The sequence below is a fragment of the Tenrec ecaudatus genome, chromosome 6 (genome assembly GCF_050624435.1).
Source record: "Tenrec ecaudatus isolate mTenEca1 chromosome 6, mTenEca1.hap1, whole genome shotgun sequence".
Lineage (NCBI taxonomy): Eukaryota > Metazoa > Chordata > Mammalia > Afrosoricida > Tenrecidae > Tenrec > Tenrec ecaudatus.
Genome location: NC_134535.1, coordinates 100,025,509 through 100,048,713, shown reverse-complemented (window position 1 = coordinate 100,048,713; position 23,205 = coordinate 100,025,509). Strand labels below are relative to the sequence as shown.

At 42.2% G+C, this 23,205-nt stretch overlaps 1 protein-coding gene and 1 pseudogene across 3 annotated transcripts in view; one reads left to right on the top strand and one right to left on the bottom strand.

Annotated features, from left to right (window-relative positions):
- Positions 1-23,205, bottom strand: part of DENND5B (DENN domain containing 5B) — a 171,872-nt gene that overhangs the window by 75,207 nt on the left and 73,460 nt on the right. For all 3 annotated transcript variants that reach the window (XM_075551910.1, XM_075551911.1, XM_075551909.1), the window contains one exon: positions 16,512-17,178. In XM_075551910.1, the coding sequence (XP_075408025.1) occupies positions 16,512-17,178 (667 nt within the window). The remainder of the gene's footprint in view (positions 1-16,511; positions 17,179-23,205) is intronic.
- On the top strand, positions 8,746-9,218 carry LOC142451118 (NHP2-like protein 1 pseudogene; annotated as a pseudogene).

Below are 23,205 nucleotides of genomic sequence, written 5' to 3'. Positions count from 1 at the left end.
ACATCAACACTAACACCTGGCCAAGTAGACACAGGAGGCTTTCCATTTAAATGTGTGTGCCACTTTATAACTTATAAATGACTACCTGTAGTAGTCTACAATAGTATTCATGTCACTTTAATAATGTATACGTAAAATTTTCCTTATCAGAGTCACCATGAAGACTTAAATTTTAAGTGAAAAATTGATTACAGGACTACTTGTGTGAAAAACAACCACTGGGTGACCTGAGAGGTAGGGGCGAGTTGTGCAAGCACAAAAACCTGACTGAATTACCAGGGAGAAGGAAAACACACACATATTCCGTGCAGGGGTGAAGGGGTGGTCCGAAGCTCATCAACTGCCCACCTCTGTGCTGGTAAACAGGCAAAAGTGGGACTGCAAGTGCTGCAGTCTTTTGTCACAGGGGTTAGGGGACAGGGATGGAGAGCTGACCTGAAGATGTAGCAGCTCAGAGCGTGTGCTCTGCTCAGCACTAAATGCAGCCCTGCACCTCACAGGACCCTGTGCTGACCCTTGTCCCAGGGACCTGCCTTTGCTCCGCCACGGGATTCCTAAAGGCACAGTGATACCCATTTTATTTCATTTTGCTCCATAAAGTACAGGGCCCAGCTGATTTAAAAAACAACAAAATAAAACAAAATCCACCAAAACCCCAGAGCCACTGCCAATGAGTTGATGTGGTTAGCATCCAATGCTTACTTGAGAGTGTCGCCAATACCTACAATGAAAAGCACATGACAAATATACGTAATGTACAACTAAGAGAGCTTCATATCAGGAGTGAAAGGCATGCAGCTGGCTGACCATAAAAAGGCCAAATTCAGGGACCCTCCTCAGCTTCTATTCTGATGCTAACCATGGCTTTGAGCCATGGATGGGAGCCTTCTGCTTTTATAACCTCAGCACTTAGTACAATATCTGGCACATATAGAACGGGAAAAATATGAGACAGACTTGTTTGGATTTTTGTCCACACAAGATGGTGGAACCACTAACTTTCCAGGAGAATGGCTAACTACTAAGACAAGAAACCGTTCACTGAAAATTCACATTTCCTGGGATGACTATACATACAGATGACTGTGTGCCTGCCCGGGCACCTGATAAGGAAAAACCAACCACTCTTTTACTAAGCCAGGCTATTGCTCATCATGCAGAGAAGTGTCCTCAGGTGACTCATTCCACTTATGCCTAAGTAAACTGGTAGAAAACGTTAGCATTTGCTGGTGAAATCTAAGGTAGGTTTCTCAGAGCCTGTCCACAGTAGGGCAGGACTCTCCCTTTCTGGAAGTGCTAGAGTGCACAAACACATCCCTCCAGCCCTTTCTGGAAGTACTAGAGTGCACAAACACAGAAAATGGCAACACGTGTTATCTTCACATTGAGGGAGAAAAAGAGTCCATTAAAAAAGAAGAGGATAAAAACACAGCCTCTATCAACATCAACATTTTATGATTGAACTATATACTATGTCCTTATGTGGGCTAGTACAGAAATAATTTGACTTGTCTGTACTTGCTAATTTTTAATTGATACTTTGTTATAGATTTTCATGGGATATCATAGCTAAAAAAAAGGCTTTATAAACTAGTTTTAGAAGGGGCTTTTAGGGTATTGTTCAGTCTTAGTTTTCTAAGACAATCCCTTCTTTTAAAAAAAAACTTTCTGGTTTTAGGCATCAAAGACCCAGAACAAGAAATCTTATCAATGTGAATGGTGGGAGTGGGGCCCCGAGTGGAGACTCAAAGATCATCTATAGACAACTGGACATCCCCTCACAGAAGGGTCACAAGGAAGAGATGACCCAGTCAGGTGTAGTATAGCACTGATTAAAATATCCAACTTTCCTCTAATTCTTTAATGCTTCCTTCCAGGCACTATCATAACCTCAATTTTACCTTACAAATCGGACTAGATCAGAGCGTATACACTGCTACAGATAAGAGCTGGAAACACAGGGAACCCAGGACAGATAACCCCCTCAGGATCAATAATGAGAACAGAGATACCAGGAGGGGAAGGGGAAGTTGGGGGGAAAAGAGGGAACCAATCACAATGATCTACATATAACCGGGTGAAGGGAGACAGCAGTCAATCTAAGACATGAGGGGCGGGGTTTTATAAATTATCAAGGGTTCATGAGGGAGGGTGGGAGTGGGAAGGGAAAAATGAGGAGCCAATACCAAATAAAATGCTTTGAAAATGATGGCAACATATGTACAAATGTACTTGACACGATGGATGTATGGATTGTGATAAAGAGCTGTTAAGAGCCCCTAATAAAATGATTTAAAAAAGTCTTTCTGACTTGGTTAGTGCTTTCAAAAACCACACTTTATTTCACATTTTGAGTCTTGAGGGTATAAATGACAACAGAGTTCCCTGGGGCCACTGGTACCTTTAGAAGGGAAAGTTTTGCAGTTGGAGTTTCCAAACCCTTCTTAAAGTCTGCATTTTGTTCGCTGATTGGCCTTCGCTCTATACTCCCTTTCACCCAAGCATAGATCCTGGTGCATGCACCTTTTGGGGGTTTCGTTTCTGTCAAGTTTCTAGTGAACTTACCTCCTTCTTTGTCCCAGTTCTTTTTTCTCTCAATTTGGTGAAGGTGTACCTCTGTAATCAAGGAGACTTTCTCTGTTGCCAAGCCTGGATGTGCTTCAGTACATTTTCAATCTCAGGGCAATGGTTTCATGGGCTCAGCTAGCCTCCTTCCATGGCTCCGGAAAATCTGCGTCGGTGATGGTTTTCAATTCTGTTTGGTGCTTTCTCTGATTCGATCAGGATTCTTCTATGGGATATTTGAAGATAATGTTCCGTAAGAGTGGCTAGGCATCATTTAGTTCTTCTGGTTTCAAGGCCAAAAAGGCAGTTGTTTAAGGGGGCCATTAGTTACCCATTCCGCATCTTCTTATTCCTGACTCTGCATGTTCTGTTACTCCATATGAATAGAGATCAACTGTGCCTTGCAAAGATGTCGGCTTGCGAGATTTTCTTATTGACTTATGAATTAGGTGAAGGTTAACAGAACATAGTTTTACATTCAACAATTCATGTATTTTCTTTTTTGGGAAAAATCATTTTATTGGGGGCTCATACAACACTTACCACAATCCATACATGCATCCATTATATCAAGCACATTTGTACATTTGTTGCCAACATCATTCTCAAAACATTTGCTTTTTAGCTGAGGCCTTAGCATCAGTTCATTTTACCCCTCCCTCCCGCACGAACCTTTGATAATTTATAAATTATTATTCTGTCATGTCTTACATTGTCCAATGTCTCTCTTCACTCACTTTTCTATTGTGATCAGTTCCCCAATTCTCCTGCACCTTCCCCTTACCCTCCTGGTATCACTACTCTCATTATTGGTCCTGAAGGGTTTATCTGTCCTAGAATCCCTGTGCTTCCAGCTCTGATCTATACCAGTGTACATGCTCTGGTCTAGCCAGATTTGTAAGGTAGAATTGGGATCATGATAGTGAGGTAGGGGGTGGGGGAGGAGGAAGCATTAAAGAACGAGAGGAAAGTTGTATGTTTCATCGGTGCTATACTACACCCTGAATGGCTCGTTTCCTCCCTGCTACCCTTCTGTAAGGGGATGTCTAGTTGCCTACAGATGGGCTTTGGGTCTCCACACTCCTCATTCACAATGATATGATTTTTTGTTCTTTGATGCCTGATACCTGATCCCTTCAACACCTTGTGATCACACAGGCTGGTATGCTTCTTCCATGTATGCTTTGTTGCTTCTGAGCTAGATGGCTGCTTGTTTATCTTCAAGCCTTTAAGACCCCAGGCACTGTATCTTTTGATAGCTGGGCACCATCAGCTTTCTTCACCACATTTGCTTATGTACTTACTTTGTCTTCAGCAATCATGTTGGGAAGGTGAGCATCATGGAATGCCAGTTTAATAGAACAAAGTGTTCTTGCATTGAGGGAGTACTTGAATAGAGGGCCATTGTCCATCTGCTACCTTAATACTAAACCTATAAATACATGTACATAGATCTATTTCCCCATCATCATATATAAAAACATATACTTTAAAATCATTTTATTAGGGGCTCATACAACTCTTATCACAATCCATACATACATCAATTGTATAAAGCACATTTATACATTAGTTACCCTAATCATTCTCAAAACATTTGCTCTCAATATAAGTCCCTGGCATCAGTTCTTCATTTTTCTCCTCCCTTCCCACTCCCCCTCCCTCATGAACCCTTGATAATTTATAAATTATTATTTTGTCATATCTTTCACTGTCTGACGTCTCCCTTTTGTCTGTCCCCCAGGGAGGAGCTTATATGTAGATCCCTGTAATCGGTTCCTCCTTTCTGTCCCACCCTCCCGGTATCGACACTATCACCACTGGTCCTGAAGAGATCATCCATCCTGGATTCCCTGTATTTCCAGTTCCTATCTGTGCCAGTGTACATCCTCTGGTCCAGCCAGATTTGTTTGGTAGAATTGGGATCATGACAGTGGGGCAGGTGAACATCATAGAATGCCAGTTTAATAGAAGAAAGTATTCTTGCATTGAGGGAGTACTATTCATTAGTTTGGTGGCATTTGCATGTCTCCTCTGGTGAGATTTAACTCCTTTGCTCATTATATGGTTGGACTATTTGTCTTTTTGTTCTTCAGTTATCAAAGATTTACATATATTTTGGTTATCGTGTTGAGCCTACGGTTTCTGGTGATATTCTCACACTAGGAGGCTTCTCTTTTTTGTGTGTGTCAAGACGTCTAATGGACACAAGTTCTTAAATTTAAGTTCAACTTATGGCCTCTCCCTGTCCAGAACAAAGAAGGGTGAAGACAATCAAAGACACAGGGGTAATACTTCGACAACGAATGGACCATGTGAACTCTAACTTCCACAACCCTAAGATCAGAAGACCTAAGTGATGCCGGGCTACCACTGCCAACCACGCTAAAAGAGATCACAAGAGGAGGTCCTGGGTAGAGTAAAAAAGAAAGAAAACTCAAAACAATAATAATAATTTGTTTTTAAAGTCCAGGCTTACCAGAGGTGAGAGCTGGCACTCTTGTCTGGCACTTAACCTGGTATTACCTCTCAGCTCCAAATTCACTCAGTGCATGCCGTAGGGTATCTGACTGGACTCTTACGTATGTATTCTTTTAGAATAAGCAAAATGTTAAGCTTTGTCAGTAGAAGTTACTTGAGGGACTTGGAGGTTGAGGTACCCAGTGTGCCACCTTTTGCTTGTTCTGGCCTCTGGCTGTACAGGGAGTGGTGTGGAGGTCTAAGGATGCTTGGTGTATAAGGATGTCCAGTTTCTCAGTGATGATGCCTGCGTACATACTCAGAACCCATACCCACAACTGTGCCCGTGTAACTTCCAGGGCAAGTGCTCACTAATCACAAATCAGTGGTGCCTTAAAGACTTGTTGTCTGCTTGCCCGTGGACTGGCTCGGACAACTCAATGAACTTCTCTATCACCCAGTGGATTGTAACCGTGTGTTCCTCAACGAGGTATGAATTACTCCAGCTTGGAGAAGCAGAACTCCCCTCCAAGTTTGTCCCTCCTTGAGTATTCTTTAATCACTTCCCTATCATAACCCCTTCTCTGTATTTGAATATTTATATGAGAAAACAACAAATTATTTTAATTGAAATAAGTTTTAAAATAAAACATGCAGCTTTTCAGTACTATTAGTGAAGGTGCTACTCGGGTGGTTGTTCTGGACTGCTGTGTACGTAACATGGGATAATGGAGACAAGTAGTGTTAACTCCAAACACACTTCACAGGACAGAGGAGAACTGCCCCTGTTGGTTTCCTAGATTATAATTCTCTAAGGGAGTAGCAAGTCTTGCCTTTCTCCCCAAATGGACTGGTAGTTTCAAACTGCTGATCTTGTGGCTAGCAGTCCAGGGTATAACCCACTACACCAAAGAAAATTATAATTTTATCATCTCTTATATTTTCAACATGTTTAAGGATATTCAGCTATTATACAGAAGAGACAGGTAAACATACTGTAGTCCTAATCAGTATTGAAAATAACAATGTGACTTCAAGAATTATGTTTTTAAAATACTGTTATGTGTTTGGTGCTGTGTATACATCTCTCATCTACCTCCATGAACTTAAAGTCTAGAAGCAGTGGCCAGCCTGCTAGCACGGACATCACGAGTACCCAGATTTAGTGTTAAAAGACTCTTTCCCAAGAAAGAAATCAGAGCTGCTGGGAGAAATTCCTGACTCTAGCTGCGGGGCAGGGAGTGTCAGCAATAAGCCTGGAGCATCCTGTTACCAGAGATCAAGAAAGTTGTCAGAGGATGGAAAGACATGTACCAATTAGCAAACCAAGGGAGGAAAATCAAACATCATCACGGCTTTATTAGATGAATTCTAGCACAGGATAAGCCAAATGGTAGAAGGAAAAAAAGCCAAGAACTTATCTCTATAAAATTACTCCAGCTAGAAAAAAAAAAAAATTACTCCAGCTAATCAATGCAAAAGAAATGGAAATTGGAATATCAACATTTTATAACATCTACTGAATGATGGGTTGTGATATTAAATATCATTTGAGTAATAAATCCATGCAGAAACCTAGAAGTGATTTTTATAATATTCAGGATAGTGATTTCTTTTGAAGGGATAACTGACACCAAATACATAGAAAAGGTGTCTATGGCAACATAAAGTTATATTTTCTAATTAGAACCATTCACTGTTGCTCTTAGCAGGCAGTTCTGGCTGTATCAGAGTGAAATGTTGCCCAGACCTGTGCCATTCTCCGACTTGTTGCTGTGCATACGCCTACTGTCAGTCAGCCTCATGAGGGTTTTTCTCATTTATGAGGACCCTCTATTTTAATAAGCATCATGTCCTTCTTCAGGGACCGGACTTGTCCCTTCTGATAACAGGTCTAAAGTACATGTGACAAAGCCATAGCTACATCCTGGCTTCTAAGGAGCAGTCTGGTTGTACTTTTTACAAGACAAACTTTGTTTATTTTTCTGGTGGTCCATGTAGAGTATTCAATTATATTTTGCCACACCGTAATTTAAAGGCATCGATTCCTCTTTGGTCTTCCTTACTCATTATCAGCTTTCACAGACATACACGATGATCAGACATCCTATGACTTGGGTCAGGCACTGCGTCGTCTTGGAGAGTGACATCTTTGTCCTTTTGCACTCCAAAAGGGTCTTCTACAGGGGAGCTGCCCAATAATATGTTACTGGATTCCTTGACCTACTGCTGCTTCCTTGAGTGTTGATTGTGGATCCAAATAAAACCGAATCCTTGAGAACACCAATCATTTTTTCCACTTATGGTGTTATTTATTGGTACAGTTGTGAGGATTTTTTTCTTTTTATTGAGGTATAATCCACTAAACTATACAATAATTTCCAGTGATTTTTTTAATCTTTTATTTTACAATGGAAAGACTTTCTACACGTTAATATTTATACAAGTAACTAAAGCATAAAGCAACTAATATGAAATTGACAAGAGGTCCAGGGTCCAGAAGAAAATGTCCTCTTTCTGCTTTAGGAACCTAAAACAGGGCTTTCACTGGCTGGGTAATTCTCCACTTAAAAGACCACTGCAAAGTGACTGTGACACAGGAGGGGGCTTAAAAAATTCATGGGAAAATGGAATAAAAAGACAATGGAATTTTCTGACAAACGGTTTGAAGCCCTTTGTTCTTAGTCTATATAACAGACTAAGCCTGTTTAAGTGGACAGAGGACCAGAATTTCAGTATTATGAAACTTGGAAATATGAAAAATCAAACCACTGCAAAGAGTCGATTCCAACTCACGGTAACCCTTGAGAGGATTTCCGATGCTGTAAATCTTTACAGGTGCAGATAGGCGCATCTTTCTCCCTTAAAGCAACTGGGGGGTTTGAACAGCCAATTGTGCAGTAAGCAGTCCAGTGCGTGACCACCAGTATCACCAGAGCGCCTTTAGAAACATCAATGTGCCTTTAAAAATGGAGAGATTTTCATGGAAAGGTTCAATATTTTAAAGATTTTAACACTCTCAAAACTCAATTTAATACAATCACAATAAAAAGAGAAAGGTGAAGGGAGGGAATTGTCCTATCAGATATCAAGGCTGGTTTTGAAATTTAATTTAAAACTATAGCAATCACTACAGTGTGATGTTGGACAGGGACAGAAAAGGAGGTATGTGCAGAGAATTGAGCCCCTCAATACACTCTCTCACACAGGGACTTATACATGACAGGGGTGAGTGCAGACCAGGGGGACGAGGCGCCTACTCAACGAACAGGAGTAGGAAAACGGTCAAGCTGTATTTTAAGCATTACATGTTATCCGTCCTCATGACATAAACAAAAACAAATTTCTTAGAGATTAAAGCCTTATATGTTAAGTATAAGTTGGTTTTTTGTTTGCTTTTTTTTATAACATTTTGGAAATGTTTAATACTTTTATGACACCAGAGAAGGATTTCTTTCTTTTTTTTTCCTGAGAAGGATTTCATAACTGGGTCAAAAACCAAAGTCATAGTGAAAAGACTGGTTAAGTAAACAAGTATATACTCATTAAAAGATATCTTCCTAGCCTCCCAGAAGAAGAGCATCAAAGAATAAACAATCGTATCATTGTGTGCTCACCTCCCCTAATACGGTTGCTGAAAACAAATGTGTGCATAAGCAAATGTGGTGAAGAAAGCTGATGGTGCCTGCTTTCAAAAGATAGACAGTGATTTGCTGCTTCCTAGTGCACCTTTCCGGCTCAGGCACCGCTCGTGCTCCAACTTCGGCCGCGCTCCTCCCGGAGTGGCGAGACCACGGAACCGCAGCCATGACTGAGGCAGATATGAATCCGAAAGCCTATCCTCTCGCAGATGCCTACCTCACCAAGAAGCTGCTGGACCTTGTTCAGCAGTCGTGTAACTACAAGCAGCTTCGCAAAGGAGCCAATGAGGCCACCAAAACCCTCAACAGAGGCATCTCGGAATTCATCGTGATGGCCGCGGATGCCGAGCCGCTGGAGATCATCCTGCACCTCCCGCTGCTGTGTGAGACAAGAATGTGCCCTATGTGTTTGTGCGCTCCAAGCAGGCCCTGGGCCGGGCCTGTGGCGTGTCCAGGCCTATCATCGCCTGCTCCGTCACCATCAAGGAGGGCTCGTAGCTGAAGCAGCAGATCCAGTCCGTCCAGCAGTCCATCGAGAGGCTGCTCGTCTAGGCCCCTGTCCAGGGCCGGGGTCGGAGATGCTCTGGGCTGGTGTGTGGTCTTCTCGGCCGTTCCCTCATCATTGTAAAATATTGTCCTGGTTTCCGAATTTTTGTATTGTTTTCATTGCCCTTTCTCTCCCTCCTCCTCTGTGCCATCTCCTCCTGCTCCCTTTGGACCCAGAGCTAGTGCCTAGAGGAAAGCCGCACGTGGGCTACGTTCAGAGGCAGGGATCGGCCAGGAGCAACCTTGTAGAACTGAGTCAGAGCTCTGGCTCGAGCTTGGGCCCACTCCAAGCAGCCACTGGGCACCCTGTGTGCCCTGCACACAGAACCTTACATATGTGTGAAGGATTGCTAGCCTTCCTTTGCTTTTTAGGGGCTGAGTCACTTAGGGGGAGGAGGGGACTTGTGTTTGGTGAGCCTGTTGGGCATCTTCAGCTACCAGTGTGCCCCTGACCATGAGTGGGGCAGGGCGGCAACCGTGCCAGAGAGGTCCTGCAAGCTTGGTTCAGAGGCAGCCTGGGCGAGGGAGACTTGGGACAGACAGCCCAAGGCAGCCGAATCCCAGGAAACCTGAGTGTGAGTTCCTTCAGTGGACATTTTGTGCAGACTCTGAGAGCCCCAGTGCTGCTGCTGCCACCATGCCTGGCAGCTGTGTCCTCTCCCCCCTAAAGGGACAGTGCTCATGTGAGCCAATCCATTCTTGAGAACATTCTAATAAAAGGATTTACTCACATTCCGGTGTAAAGAAAAAAAAAAAAGATAGATAGCACCTGGGGTCTTAAAGGCTTGAAGGTACACAAGCAGCCATCTAGCTCAGAAGCAACAAAGTCCACATGGAAGAAGCACACCAGCCTGTGTGATCACCAGGTGATGAAGGGATCAGTTATCAGGCATCAAAGAACAAAAAAATCAAATCATTGTGAATGAGGAGGAGTGCAGAGTGGAGACCCAAAGCCCATCTGTAGGCAAATGACCATCCCCCTACGGAACGGTCATGGGTAGGAACTGAGCCAGTCAGGGTGCAGTGTAGTAACGATGAAACATACAACTTTCCTCTAGTTCCTAAATGCTTCCTCCCCACCACTATTATGATCCCAATTCTACTTTACAAATCTGGCTAGACCAGAGGATGTAAACTGGTAGATAGGAATTGGAAACACAGGAAATCCAGGACAGATGATGCCATCAGGACCAGTGGTGAGAATGGCAATGCTGAGAGGGTAGAGGGAGAGTGGGGTGGAGAGGGGGAACTGATTACAAGGAGCTACATATAATCTCTTCCCTGGGGGATGGACAACAGGAAAGTGGGTCAAGGGAGATGACGGACAGTGTAAGATATGACAAAATAATAATTTATATATTTTCAAGGGTTCATGAGGGAGGGGGTTAGCGAGGAGGGAGGAGGAAAAAAGAGGACCTGATACCAGGGGCTGAAGTGGAGATCAAATGTTTTGAAAATGATGAGGGCAATGAATGTACAAATGTGCTTTACATGATGCATGTATGGATTGTGATAAGAGTTGTATGAGTCCCTAATAAAATGATTTTTTTTAAAAAAAGAGGAGCTACCAATTGGAAGGAGATATTTGCTAAACATATACAATAGATTAATATCTTGAATATCTGAGGAAAAATCAGCACGAATGTATCTTAACATGAAGACTTGGGTTATTATAAAGTAAACCTATCAGTATAAAAGTGTCAGTCAAAGCTGCGAGAATTCTGTTACTTTCAGGATACATACCATGGAAACTCACTTTCTATTAAAGAAAACATCAGATTTGAGGCTTATGATTTATAAAAAACCCATGACCATAATATACACTTGAACATGAGTGGCAATTTATGATTAGAAGGTTCTCAAGTTTTCCAATAAATCTTCAAGTGGCTTCCACTTTATGACACCATTATTTTAAGCGGGAAGAAGTGAGTTGGGAAGGCAGGAGGAGTACTTTAAAGGCACGTAAGACAGGCAGTGTGGGCAGTGGGCACCTGCTTATTTCCACTGAGAAGAGCCCAAGGAGGTAAGCGAGGTCCAGAAATGTTCCCAAGATGCTAATTATTGGTATCAAAAGTCAGACAATTCTTTCACTATTCATTTGGTGAGACCTATGTCTCATGGCCTTTGGACAGGTCATCAGGAGGGGTTGATCCTGGAACCAGAGGGTCAGTGCAAAGGAGGAAGACTCCCTACAAGATGGGCTGACGCAGTGGCTGCAAGAACGAGCTGACACAGACCAGCAACTCTGCGGATGAAGCAGGACCAGGCAATGTTTCCTTCTCTCGCACACAGGGTTGCAAGAGCACCCACCGTCAGAACAGCACCCACCAACAAAAGCATCCCTTTAAAATAATGGTATTTCAATCTTCTTAATCCAGTTGTTGTGAGACCTCAGAAGAAATTTCCTCTTTCCGATTAAAATAAATTCCCCAAATCAAACTCACTGCCATCGAGTTGCTGCTGATTCATAGTGACCCTCAGACTAGGGTAGAACTGCCCTTCTCAGTGTTCGGGACTGTAACACTTTGTGAGAGTAGAAAACCCCAATCTCCCTAGGTCAGACCGGTGTTTTTGAACAGCCAACCTGGTGCTGAAGCGGCTCAACTAGAAAAGGGCCTTCACTGCCTGGGTGCATTCTCCACCTGTTTTCTAACTGACTACCACTGCAAAACCACTGTGATGAACACGCACTCTGCACAACAGAATGCACCTACTTAACTCCAGATCATTCTAGAAGGGCATCTTCAACAATGAAACTCATCTACTTTGATTCAATTAAAGTTTCCATGGGAATTGTTGGGCACTTGGCAGTGTTTTCGAGTTTTGTGGCAGTTTTGTCAGTGACTAAGAAATGAAGTATCCCATGCTAATGAAACCCCCTTAACACAGTCAGAACTAAGGAGGCCACCAGAGTGTATCAGCACAGTGAGTCATTCACCTCATTCAGAGAAATGAAACGTCTTTATCTAGGGAAGAGATGGTGTCAATGCCAAAATGTGCTTTCACAAGATTTCATTTTATACTCTACAATTATTTAGTGTGATACCTTCATATGGATCTTCAGGGTGAGCTAAAAGCTTTAAAATAATTGAGACATTAAAGAAAAATTAAATGTAGTGTCAAATACAGTTAACAAGCAGCGGAGTGCTCCTGAGAGGTATTATTTAATAACAGGGCGGGCTTAGGCAGATATCTTAGACTCCCCGAACCTTAATTTCCTCTCTTGATAAAACATTGAGAATATGCTCACTCACTGTTGAGGATCGTGTGTACAGGGAAACTCCTGTAGAATTTCTGAGTGATTCAGTGCATAGTACTTACATACTTACTATCTGTAATAATAATAAAAAAATCTAGCTTCACTTTTGTTCTTAGCAGAAGTCTAAAAAAATATTCACCTCAGTATAAAAATATGTCCATAATAAGGACTCTTCCTCATTTGAAGCTGAATAAGAAGGTAGATATGAATCAGCTAGATTTTTTTCAATCAACAGCCTCTATGGAACAAGTGGGTGGGTGGGTGGGAGAGACCATCACACAGCAGAAAGATGGGGCCTTGTACAGGGCGCGAGACATCTGAAAGCCTTCAAAAGTTCATGGGAAACGAAATTAAAAGAGATGTTAAAAGTTTCTAGACTTTTCCTTTGTATTAACTTTTTACTCTGAATTGGGTGAAGATTTATAGAGCAGATCATTTGGTTTCACCTCATTGACTGCAACCCCGCACCACAACATCACTTACTCCCCGTCCTCCCTGTGCTTTGCACTACCATTTCTCCTTCTCTTCATCTTTCTGAACTTGGTCTTTGCTTGCCTGTTTGATCTCAAATGGATGGATTTTAAAAGAAAAAAAATTTTAATGGTTGGATTTTTAGGTGGACAATCTACAGTGTTATTGACCCCCTTAAAGACCTATCTAGTGTTGGGAAGAAAACAGAGATGTGGGGTGAGTTCATTTCCAAACCTGCAGCGTGAAAAAGAGCCATTGTCTTGGGGGTTCTTCCAGTCTCAGTCTAACCAGCAAGCTTGGTCATTGTAAAAATGATTTTGAGTTTTGCTCCACCATATTTTCTCCCCATCCTCTCCAAAATCTTTTAATGTGATCCTTTTCAGAGCTACTGGTAGTGGTACTTGGGTACTATCTAGTTCTGGTGTCAGGGGCATTTGATGAACTTTTCCACACTGCCTTACATATGAAGGTAAGTAAAAAAGTATTGTTACAGAATAAAAGAAACCTCTAGTAAACAGAAATATCAAAAAGTGGTGCTATTGTTTCATGACATATTCTCCATCTAGTAGCATGTATTTCTGAAGGTAGCATTTCCATCTATAACTCTTCCCCCCGTGAATTCTGTACTCTGATTTATACCAAGTCAAAATGGCAGTTCTGACATCCTGGAAGTTGTCACATCACACTCCCTTTTTCAATGTTCTTGGAGTTTAGGGCACAGAAAGAGACCAGAAGAGGAAAAGATCAGGGTTCAGGATGGATGGTGTAAAATTTTCCAAGGAAATTCTTATAGTACAGCCTTCACTACCCTTGAAGAATGAGCAAGTCATGATGAAGAAAAAAGAAAAAAATCCTTTCTTTGACTTCCCTGGCCTTTTCCCCATCAATGCAATTATTCATTTTCTTAAAATTTCTTCTTAATAAATTGCTACTAAGATTTCCCCTTGGGGATCCCCCGAAATAGTAGTTGCTATTATCTTCTGAGTTGACTTCCTGTCTTAAGTTTAAGTGGCCCACCAGATCTCCTCAAAGTCATCATGTTTGCTAGAGCGAATGGCTAATGACAGCTTAATGAGACTACATGAGGAAAAGGGGTTTTTCTACTTCTGTGAAGAGTCAAGGGTCAGAAACCCACAGGGGCAGTTCTGCTCTGTTCTTTAAGGTCACTATGGGTCAGCAGCAACTCAATGGCAGGGAGAGTAAAGAGACAAAGACACGAGTATTACTGAGAGAACTGATTGGCAGAAGCACGTTTACACAGGTTTGGTTTGAAATAAACCAGTATACATATGAACTAGAACCCTAAGAACAATACATTTTTTTAACTTCTTATTCCTATCATCATTTTTTAACAGGAGGTGTGATAAAGGAAATTTTCTACCTTAAAAAAAGGTACAGCACATAGTATTAAAGTGGGGCACTCACAAATTAATGTGTGTTTAACCTGCTACAGAGGCAAGTGGGACTAACAAAAGTACTAACAATCACAGTAATATGAGTGATCATTAGGTTTTCCCTTCCAATGGCTGGTACCTCTCATCTCTCCACTCAGCTTGCTAGTTTGCATTTAATCTCTTTCATACCTCAAGAGATTGACTCAGGTGTATTACAGACTAATCTTGCCTTCTAACAAAGACAATCCACTCCCAATGAGATTATAACCACAAGAATGGAGATTGGATTTAGAACACATAGTTTTTTTTGGGGGGGGGGCACAATTAAACTCATATTAACCATGTTGTTGTTTTCAGGTGCTGCTGTGTCTACTGACTCACAGTGGTTCCATGGGGCAGGGCAGAACCACTCCAGAGTCTAGGCTACACACAATTCATGGATGTAGGCAGCCAGCTCTTTCTTCTGTGGAATCATTTGGTGGTTTGAACAGCCAAGCTTTTGATCAGCAACTAAGCACTTCACAAACATACCACCCAGCCCTGGATGCCCTCACAGAGATGGGTAAATGGACGCTTTGGAAGGTTATGTAAGTTTGCCATGTTTACCATTAGCAAGTAACGGTAGAGATTCTCAATGTAGCATAGTTATGACTTCAAAACCAGCACGACTGCTTCTCTAAGAAGAACATTAGGAAACTAACTGATACTAAATGAAAAGAAAGTAATGGTATATTGATCCTTTGTAGATGCACTCACTCACTCTCTCATTGCCACCAAGTCAATTGTGACTCCTCGGGACCCCTTGAGGACAGGGGAGAACTGCCCCTGGGGAGTCTTCAGGGGAGTAAGGAGCCTCGTCCGGCTCCCTTTGTAAGAGGAGCGTCTGCAACACTGAGAGCATTATGCTTCAGGCTCGGGCTCCTGCTAGGGACTCTTCTGTCTTCTCCTCCTCCAGAAAAGGCAGAAAGATATAGAAAAAGGATCCCTTAGAGTCAAATCTTTCAGATACCAAAGGATGACGTGTAGGTAATGATAGACACTAAGAAGGTAGAAGCAAGAGGAAAAGAAAGGATTTAGGAAAGTCATTAGGATTAATTTTCTGACAAAAAAAATTGGAACACGTTCTTATCAAAACAAAACATGTAGGATAAACTGAAGAAAATACCACCTTGTGAAGGGCTGTCAACACACAAATAGTGTCAACATACACACAAGATGGGAAGTACAAATATAGCAAACTTGGCTCAGGCTGACATCATTTAAAATAGAAAACAAGGGGGGAGTGGCCTACTAAGCTTGACAGCGGCAGTCAGGAGACTGCACCAGAGCTCTGTCAGCCTACATACAGGTTCGGGAAATGCTAGCCCCAGAATTCAGAAAACACACGCCACAGACTTTGTCCTCAATGCACAGTGAGCATTTTATAAACTCCTTTTAATTCACTATGCACTAGGACACAGCATTTCTACCTTTTCCATAAATTCCTATTCAGGTTTGGAACCAGTACTCTAGTCCTGAGACCTTTGTTACTGCAAATGAACTGGCACAACACAAATTAATTTAGTCAGTTTCTAAAGTATATGCTGGGAGATTGTAAATTTAAAATATCAGTAGGATAACATTCTTTTGAGAATACAAGAAAACAAAAGGCTAGGGAGACAAACCAACCTCTTGGCAGAAGCGGCAGAGCTGGGAGAGTCCCGCCTGCTTCACGCCCGCTTACTCTCTTGCACCGCACCGTTGGCAGGCAGAGCCCCCCTGAGCTGACTGCGCCAACCACCTCCTTTACCCCTTGCCGATGCGCGAGCAGCTGGGACCGAAGCTTTACTAATCTGTAAAGAATGGCAAGTGCACACACTGCTGCAGGATTCCCTCGTGGAGTCTATTTTCTTTATGATGACTACAGACACAGAAGGAGCCATCTCCCATTCAAAAGCAGATACCTCACTCCCACCCCAATCTCACGCTTTTGCAGTCTTTCTTGTTTCCTCTACCACCACGGCCGCCTCAGAGAGAAGCAGGCTCTCAGCCTTGATCTCTTAACTTCAAGCAGAAAAGGATTTTGAAAAAGGAAAAGGACTTTGACAATTACTTGGCTCTAATACCAGAGGGCAGGAAAACAGAGGTTGGGAGCAGACCCGTGTGTTTGGAAGTGTCAATCTCGAGGCGACCTACCTTGTGAGTAGAGCAGGACCTGCATCTCTAAAAGCACACAGGTAAACACCTGCACCAGGTTCTCCAGGCCCAGGAGCTCGAGGGCCTCCCGCAGAGGGTAATCGGAGAGGGGGAGTTCACTGAGCCCGGGCCGCTGGCAGATGACAGGCTCATAAACACCATAAAATTTCAGTGATCTCCCTGGAGGTGGGAGGGGCACCTCATAAAGGATGTTATGGATGTAGCTCTCCAGCGGCAGGGGCGGGGGCTGCGGCGAGGTCACAGCCGCGTGAAGCTGGGCAAGAAATTTCTTGCAGGCCTGCATGAAAGGCAGCGGTGTGATCAAGCACATGCTCTTGGACACATACAAGGTGTCTCTGCTGATGTCATATGAGTTGCATCTCTGGAGTGTCAGCAGGGACGTGCTATCCCCCTCGTCGATGCTGCTCGCCAGCGAGTCCGTGCTGCAGGAGGACGAGGCGCACACACTGCTGCAGCGCTCCGCGTTGTGCATCTGGTACAGGGTCTGCATGGCCGTGCACATCTGCTTACTTGTAACCTCTTCGTAAAAGGTGAGAACAAAGCCGTAGGTACGAGAACCATCTTCCCGGGTGATGATGAATGAGTGGAACTGAGGATCTTTATTGTCATTTTGTGTTCTGAAAGACAGCCCTTTAGGCATGCACAGCTGTGGGAGAAGACGGGGAAATGCATCAGAATCCAGTAGGCAAATAACTTGAAATCAGAAAATGTGTGTCCGCTCGTGCTGTGACAAAGGAGGGCTCAGGAAATTTTATCCAAATTTACCAATATTAGCAGTAGTCTTACATCTGTAAAATATTACACACGTAAACGGGGAACATCTGTACTGCCTGGTAAGGGGCTCTACTAGGAACACGAGTATCTTATATTTGGTCCCAATATACCTTTAAATGAGCTTGTGACCTCTTTAGTTAGTCATGGAACTTTCCCTGGGCCTTGGTTTCTTAAACATCAGTGACTTGATTGTAAAATGTCCACAGGCCATTTATGTTATTTACGTATAATTCAATACTTTCCTAACTATTTTGGAATAATGTTGCAAAGTAATAGAGAAGTGAAGGCCCATTTGATAAATGGGAAAAAGTAAAACAAGAAATAATGAAAATTGGTATTATCCTTGCTACTTTGAACATAATCCTTCACTGCAGAAAATAGGCTTCAAAACTGTTAAGCTTTTGATGGACTGAAACCAACTCACTACTGTCCAGTCAATTCCAACTTGTGGCCGTCCTACTTAGTGTTTCTGGGACTACAAATCTTTACAGGAGTAGTCAGACTCCAGCTTCCTTTTGTGTAGCGGCTTTCAACTGCCAACCTTGTATTTAGCCTCCTGACGGCTGAAGCAGTAGGATTAAAAACAAGACATTTTATGCTAGTCTCAGTAAGATTATGCTCTAAGTCTTGTGAACAATCCAGAACTGTGTCAAATGTGGGAACCAAAGTATCTAAGGAGCTAGAGGTATTTTATCTAAGACATTTACAATACACAGGAAATTAGAACCAATCTTGAAAACATTTGAAATATAAGAAATTAAAAAATATACTATGGTAAATGGAGCTTGTAATTCAGTTAGTCCAAACAAGAATCATTTAAAAATGTTTCTTCCCATTTTTGTATTGCAAATGCTTTTGGCATAGAAATAATTTCACTGTGCATTATTACCTTAAAATTTCCCCCCCCCCCCCGATTTCATATCCAATCTGGTATAAAATTTAAAATAATCTCAAACCTCCCAAATCCTCACATTACGATGAAAATAGAATTCATCTTGGAAATTAAATGCCCTCCATTCACACTGTTGCTGGTATTATGTGCCTGGGATGAACAGGTGCCGGCATTTTGTTACTTTGAGCTAGGCCCTGCAGTAGCATGATGGTGAGAGAGATACACATGGGTCCTGTCCCTTCAGAAATCCTAGTCTTGTACGGAAGAGATCACTGAAAAATCATAAACTATAATATATGGAAAGTGACAAGGTAGATGTAGGCTGCTATATGAAAATACAGGAAGAGGACCTCAGTTACAAAGGGATATAGGTAGAACGCAAAGGTCTGAGAGTGTAAGCGAGGCACAATACAGGGGGCAGGAAGGGTGGGATTCATTCCAGCGAGGACTCTGAAGGGTTTCAAGCAGGAAGGGTAGGATTAGCTCTGTTTTAATGCAGGAAGACAGTGGTTTCCCAACATGGCTCCAAGAAAAGAAGTAAGGGGTCCTTGGCAGAGTGAGAAAAATTAAAAGATATGATTTAAACCTATATGTTTTATTACTATTAAAACTACATTCAGAATCAAATGACATCTACCCTCATTCTTCAGCTGTTTCTCCATGTATCACTATGCTGCTTATTTGGCCCAATTGTGAATATTTGTCTTCTTCATGTTGAGGTGTGATTTAAAGGCCACAGGGTCTGATTTTCATCACTAAGTGCTTCAAGGCTGTGTCATATGCACGTCTTGGGTTGTTAATGAGTCATCCTCCTTCATATGTAAGTATATAGACTAGTTTCGTGGATGACTGACTCAACACACAGACTGAATAAGCCTGGTGAAATGATACAGGCTTGATGCTCACCTTTCCTGATTTCAAACCATGAAGCACACCGCTTCGTTCTGTTTGATTAACTGTACCTGTACATGTTTCATACAAGTATAATGGAGTGTTATAAAATTCCTCTTCTCACATTATCCATAGTATGTTATGATTCATAAATAATCTGAAAAATTTGCTACAGGAAAAACTCAGCACCAGGATTGAAGGAAGACTCATTAACAACTGGTGATATGCAGACAATACAACCTTGTTGAAAGTGAAGGGGACTTAAAGGCATCACTAATGAATGCAGATCAAAGACTACAGCCTTCAGTACGGTTACAACTCAACATAAAGACAACACGAATCTCCACAAGGGGACCACAAAGGAATATCATGTGACAGGAGAAAAGATGGAAACTGCCAAGGAATCTATTTTACTTGGACGCAGCAGTCAAAAAATCAACTTGCTTTGGGCAAATCTGCTGCCAATAAAACTTTTTGAGTGTGAAAAAGCAAAGCTGTCGCTCTGAAGACTAAGGGTGCCCGACCCAAACCATGGTATCTTCAATCACCTGACTAGCATGCAAAAGCTGGACAAAAATTATTAAAAAGAATTGATGCCTCTGGAGTATAGTATTAGTGGAGAATACGGAATATAACAAGGATTACTAGAAGAATGAACTAATTTATTTGTCCTGCAAAAAGTACAGCCAGGGTGTTCCCTAAACGTGAGGATGGTGCGACTTTTTACATGCTATTAGGAGAGACTGGTCCTTGGGAAAGGATGCAGCACACTTGGTAACTGTCGAGATCAGTGAAAAAAGAGGAAAACCCACCAATGAGGTGGCTCAGCATAGCAGTGCTTGTGAGGATGGTGCATGACCGGGCAGCATTACATCCTGCTGTGGGCAGGGCCTTGAGTCCCAGTCAACACAGCAGCACTCAGCAGCAGCATCTTTGTTCTTATCCCCCGAACCTAAGTCATCTTCAACTCTCACCTGGATGACTCTACTATCCCTCAAACTAGTCTTTTGTCCTGGTCCCTCAAACCTGTACCGTGTAAGAGCCAGTGTGACCCTTCAACAACGGAGTTAAATCATGGTAATCTCACAACTTCCCTCTCATGTCACTAAAACCGACAGCCCTTACTAGAGCCTGCAAACCTGTGCCTTGCTCCGGCAAGCTCTGCCCTTCCTTCCTTCCTTTTACTCGAGTTCACCTCCTCTGCGGCAGCAACAATGGCCGCGTGGCTTTCATCGAGGGGCAAAGAAAGCACGTTTACGACCCTGTCGAAACCTACCATACCCTCTTGCCCGAAACCACCTTCCTCCGTGTAGCCACAGGACTCACTCTCTGTGGCAGATTGTATTTTTCAAAAATAGCCTCAACAACATCTCTAGCTCCTTGCCACCCCATTCCCCTTCAAGATCTGGAGTCTTGACTCAGGCCAGCCATTAAGTGCTGCACCAAGGGCTGGCAAATTTTCTGTAAAGAGGTATAAATTACCAAGGGCATATGAGGGAGGGGGGAAAAGGGAGGGAGGGGGGAAAAAAAAAAAGAGGACCTGATGCAAGGGGCTTAAGTGAAGAGCAAATGCCTTGAGAATGATTGGGACAGGGAATGTATGGGTGTGCTTTATACAACTGATGTATGTATATGTATGGATTGTGGTAAGAGTTGTTGGAGTCCCTAATAAAATGTAAATGAAGAAAAGAGGAGAAAAAAATGATTAGGGCAAAGACTGTACAGATGTGCTTTATACAATTGATGTATGTATATGTATGAACTGTGAAAAGAATTGTATCAGCCCCAATAATTTGTTAAAAAATAAAAAATAATTAAAAAAAAAAAAAGTATCAACAGTAAACACTTTAGGATCTGTCGTTGGATTAAACAGCCCTTGTCACAACTATTCAAACGTGTTGCTCCAGTGTGAAGTAAGCACTGACAGCACACAAAATAAATAGGTGTAGGCTGTGTTCCAATAAAACTTTATTTACAAAACCAGCAATTAAAAAACATAGGCAAAAAAAAAAAAGAAAAAAAAACATAGGCAAGTGGGCTGATCCCTCCAAAATTCCACCTCACCACGAGACTATGGGGCAGAGTATAACAGCCGCTGTGGGTTTCTGTACGGGATTGAACACCTCATCTCGCCCCTCGGAGCAGCTGGGGAGTTCCAAGTACGGATCTGTGGTTAAGAGCCCAAAAGGTAGCCATCTGCCAGCAGGGCTCTTCAGCTTCTCTCTGGCCAATCAAATAGAACGCAACAGAAGTGAAACGTAACACTGAGTGACTTCTGAGGCTGACCTGGAAAAGACAATACAGCTACGGCCCTCTTCTCTGGGCCCAAGCACCAGGAGCCCTTAGCTGACATGTAAGAAACCTGGCTGAACAGAAGCTGCCACGCTCCAGAGACGCACTGAGACAAAAGGCGCTCCAACTATGTTCCTGGCCGGGAGGGAGCCAGGCACGTGAGTGAGCAAACCTGATGGTCCTAGTGCTCAGTCTTTGGAGCGCCCCTGCTGTCACCAAGAATTACCCAGAAGGGGCGACCCCTTCAGAACATACCCAATTTTAGACTTGTAAGTAGAATACATACAAATGTATTGTTCTAAATCAAGGGTCTGCCCCTGGTTTTTTGTAAGTAAAGTTCTACTGGAACATAGTCATGCCCACTTGTTTATGATGGTCTCTGGCACTGTGACGCTTCAAGAGCAGAGCCGAGTAGCTGTGACACTCTACTGCTCACAGTCCCTCAACCCTCTACCACTGTGCTTTATGGGAAACAACTGCCACGTCCCACGTCTGTCACTCAGCATTGGGGTGGTTTGTCACACAGCAACAGATAACCAAAACACTCCTTTTATTTCCTTTACATCTTTATGGAAATGCTACCACAGAAGGCCTTCCTTAACTCTCTCTTAAAAGTGTTCTTCTCATCCTTTAAATACCATTAAAAAATACCATTAAAAACGTCATTTTTCCTCTAAATAGTCTTTATGATGCTGCACGCAATTAAAGCTTTGCGCCACTTTATTTTTATTACATATAGTCACGTGTTATTAATACTTTAGTTTTGTTTCCTCTCTAGACTGCACTCTACTCAAGGATTAGTACATTAAAAAAACATTAAACATTCCAGAATACCACACATGAAATTAAGTACCATTTGGGATCATAATAAATAGTGATTAACAACAATGATAAAAGCAAAATCCATGGAGATCAGCATCAGAATGTCAGTGAATTTTAAAATTTTACTTTCACATCATTTAATATGAAACTGAAAGAATTAAGGTAGGATTACTTATTTTTTTTGCAGGGAAAAGATGAGGCTGTCTACTCCCGTAAACAGCTACTGTCTCAGAAACTCTCAGGGGCAGTTCTACCTGTCTGTATGGTCACCATGACTCAGAAACTACTTGATGGAAGCTGAGGTTCGTTTTGGAGTTTACTTATTTTTGCTATGTATATTTGGGAAGATTAAGATAAAGACTCACCTAAAAACCATGAATAACCTGAATTTTCGAGGGGCACCAGTGTTAACTCCTAGCCTTGGGAGTGACTGTGTAGAGAAAGGCCATGGCAGGATCTTTACAAAATTCTGCTTTCAAATTAAGGCTGGTTTCATCATAAGGACAACTCAAAGAGATCTTTGCTGAGGTTATGAATAAAACTCACCTGGCGCATTTACTACAGTTAATAAACGTTCTAAGGTGGATGATATGAATCATCTTGCTCCAGGCTAAATTCAAATTTATTTTAACATAATACATAGCACCCGAGTATTTTTTAAATTAATGAATAAACAAATGAACAAACAAGCAAGGAAAAACAATAGCTGAGGTACAGGACCATGTCCTAAGTCAACCTCTTTTTACATCAATCAGGTAATACAAAGTCATAACACTTACAAAGTCAACACAGAGATTTGATTTAATTGATAGGCTTTTCTGAGATCATAAACCACAAAATTACAACTCAAACTGTTTTTTGAACAGCTGCCACATATCCCCTTGAGGGTTTATAACTTTCTTGAGAACACATTCAAACATTTATAGGAAAAGCTTGCCAAAAAGTTTGCTCCACGTGAGGAATGAGTTTCTATGCTACAAATAACAGATGTGAGATTTTCCT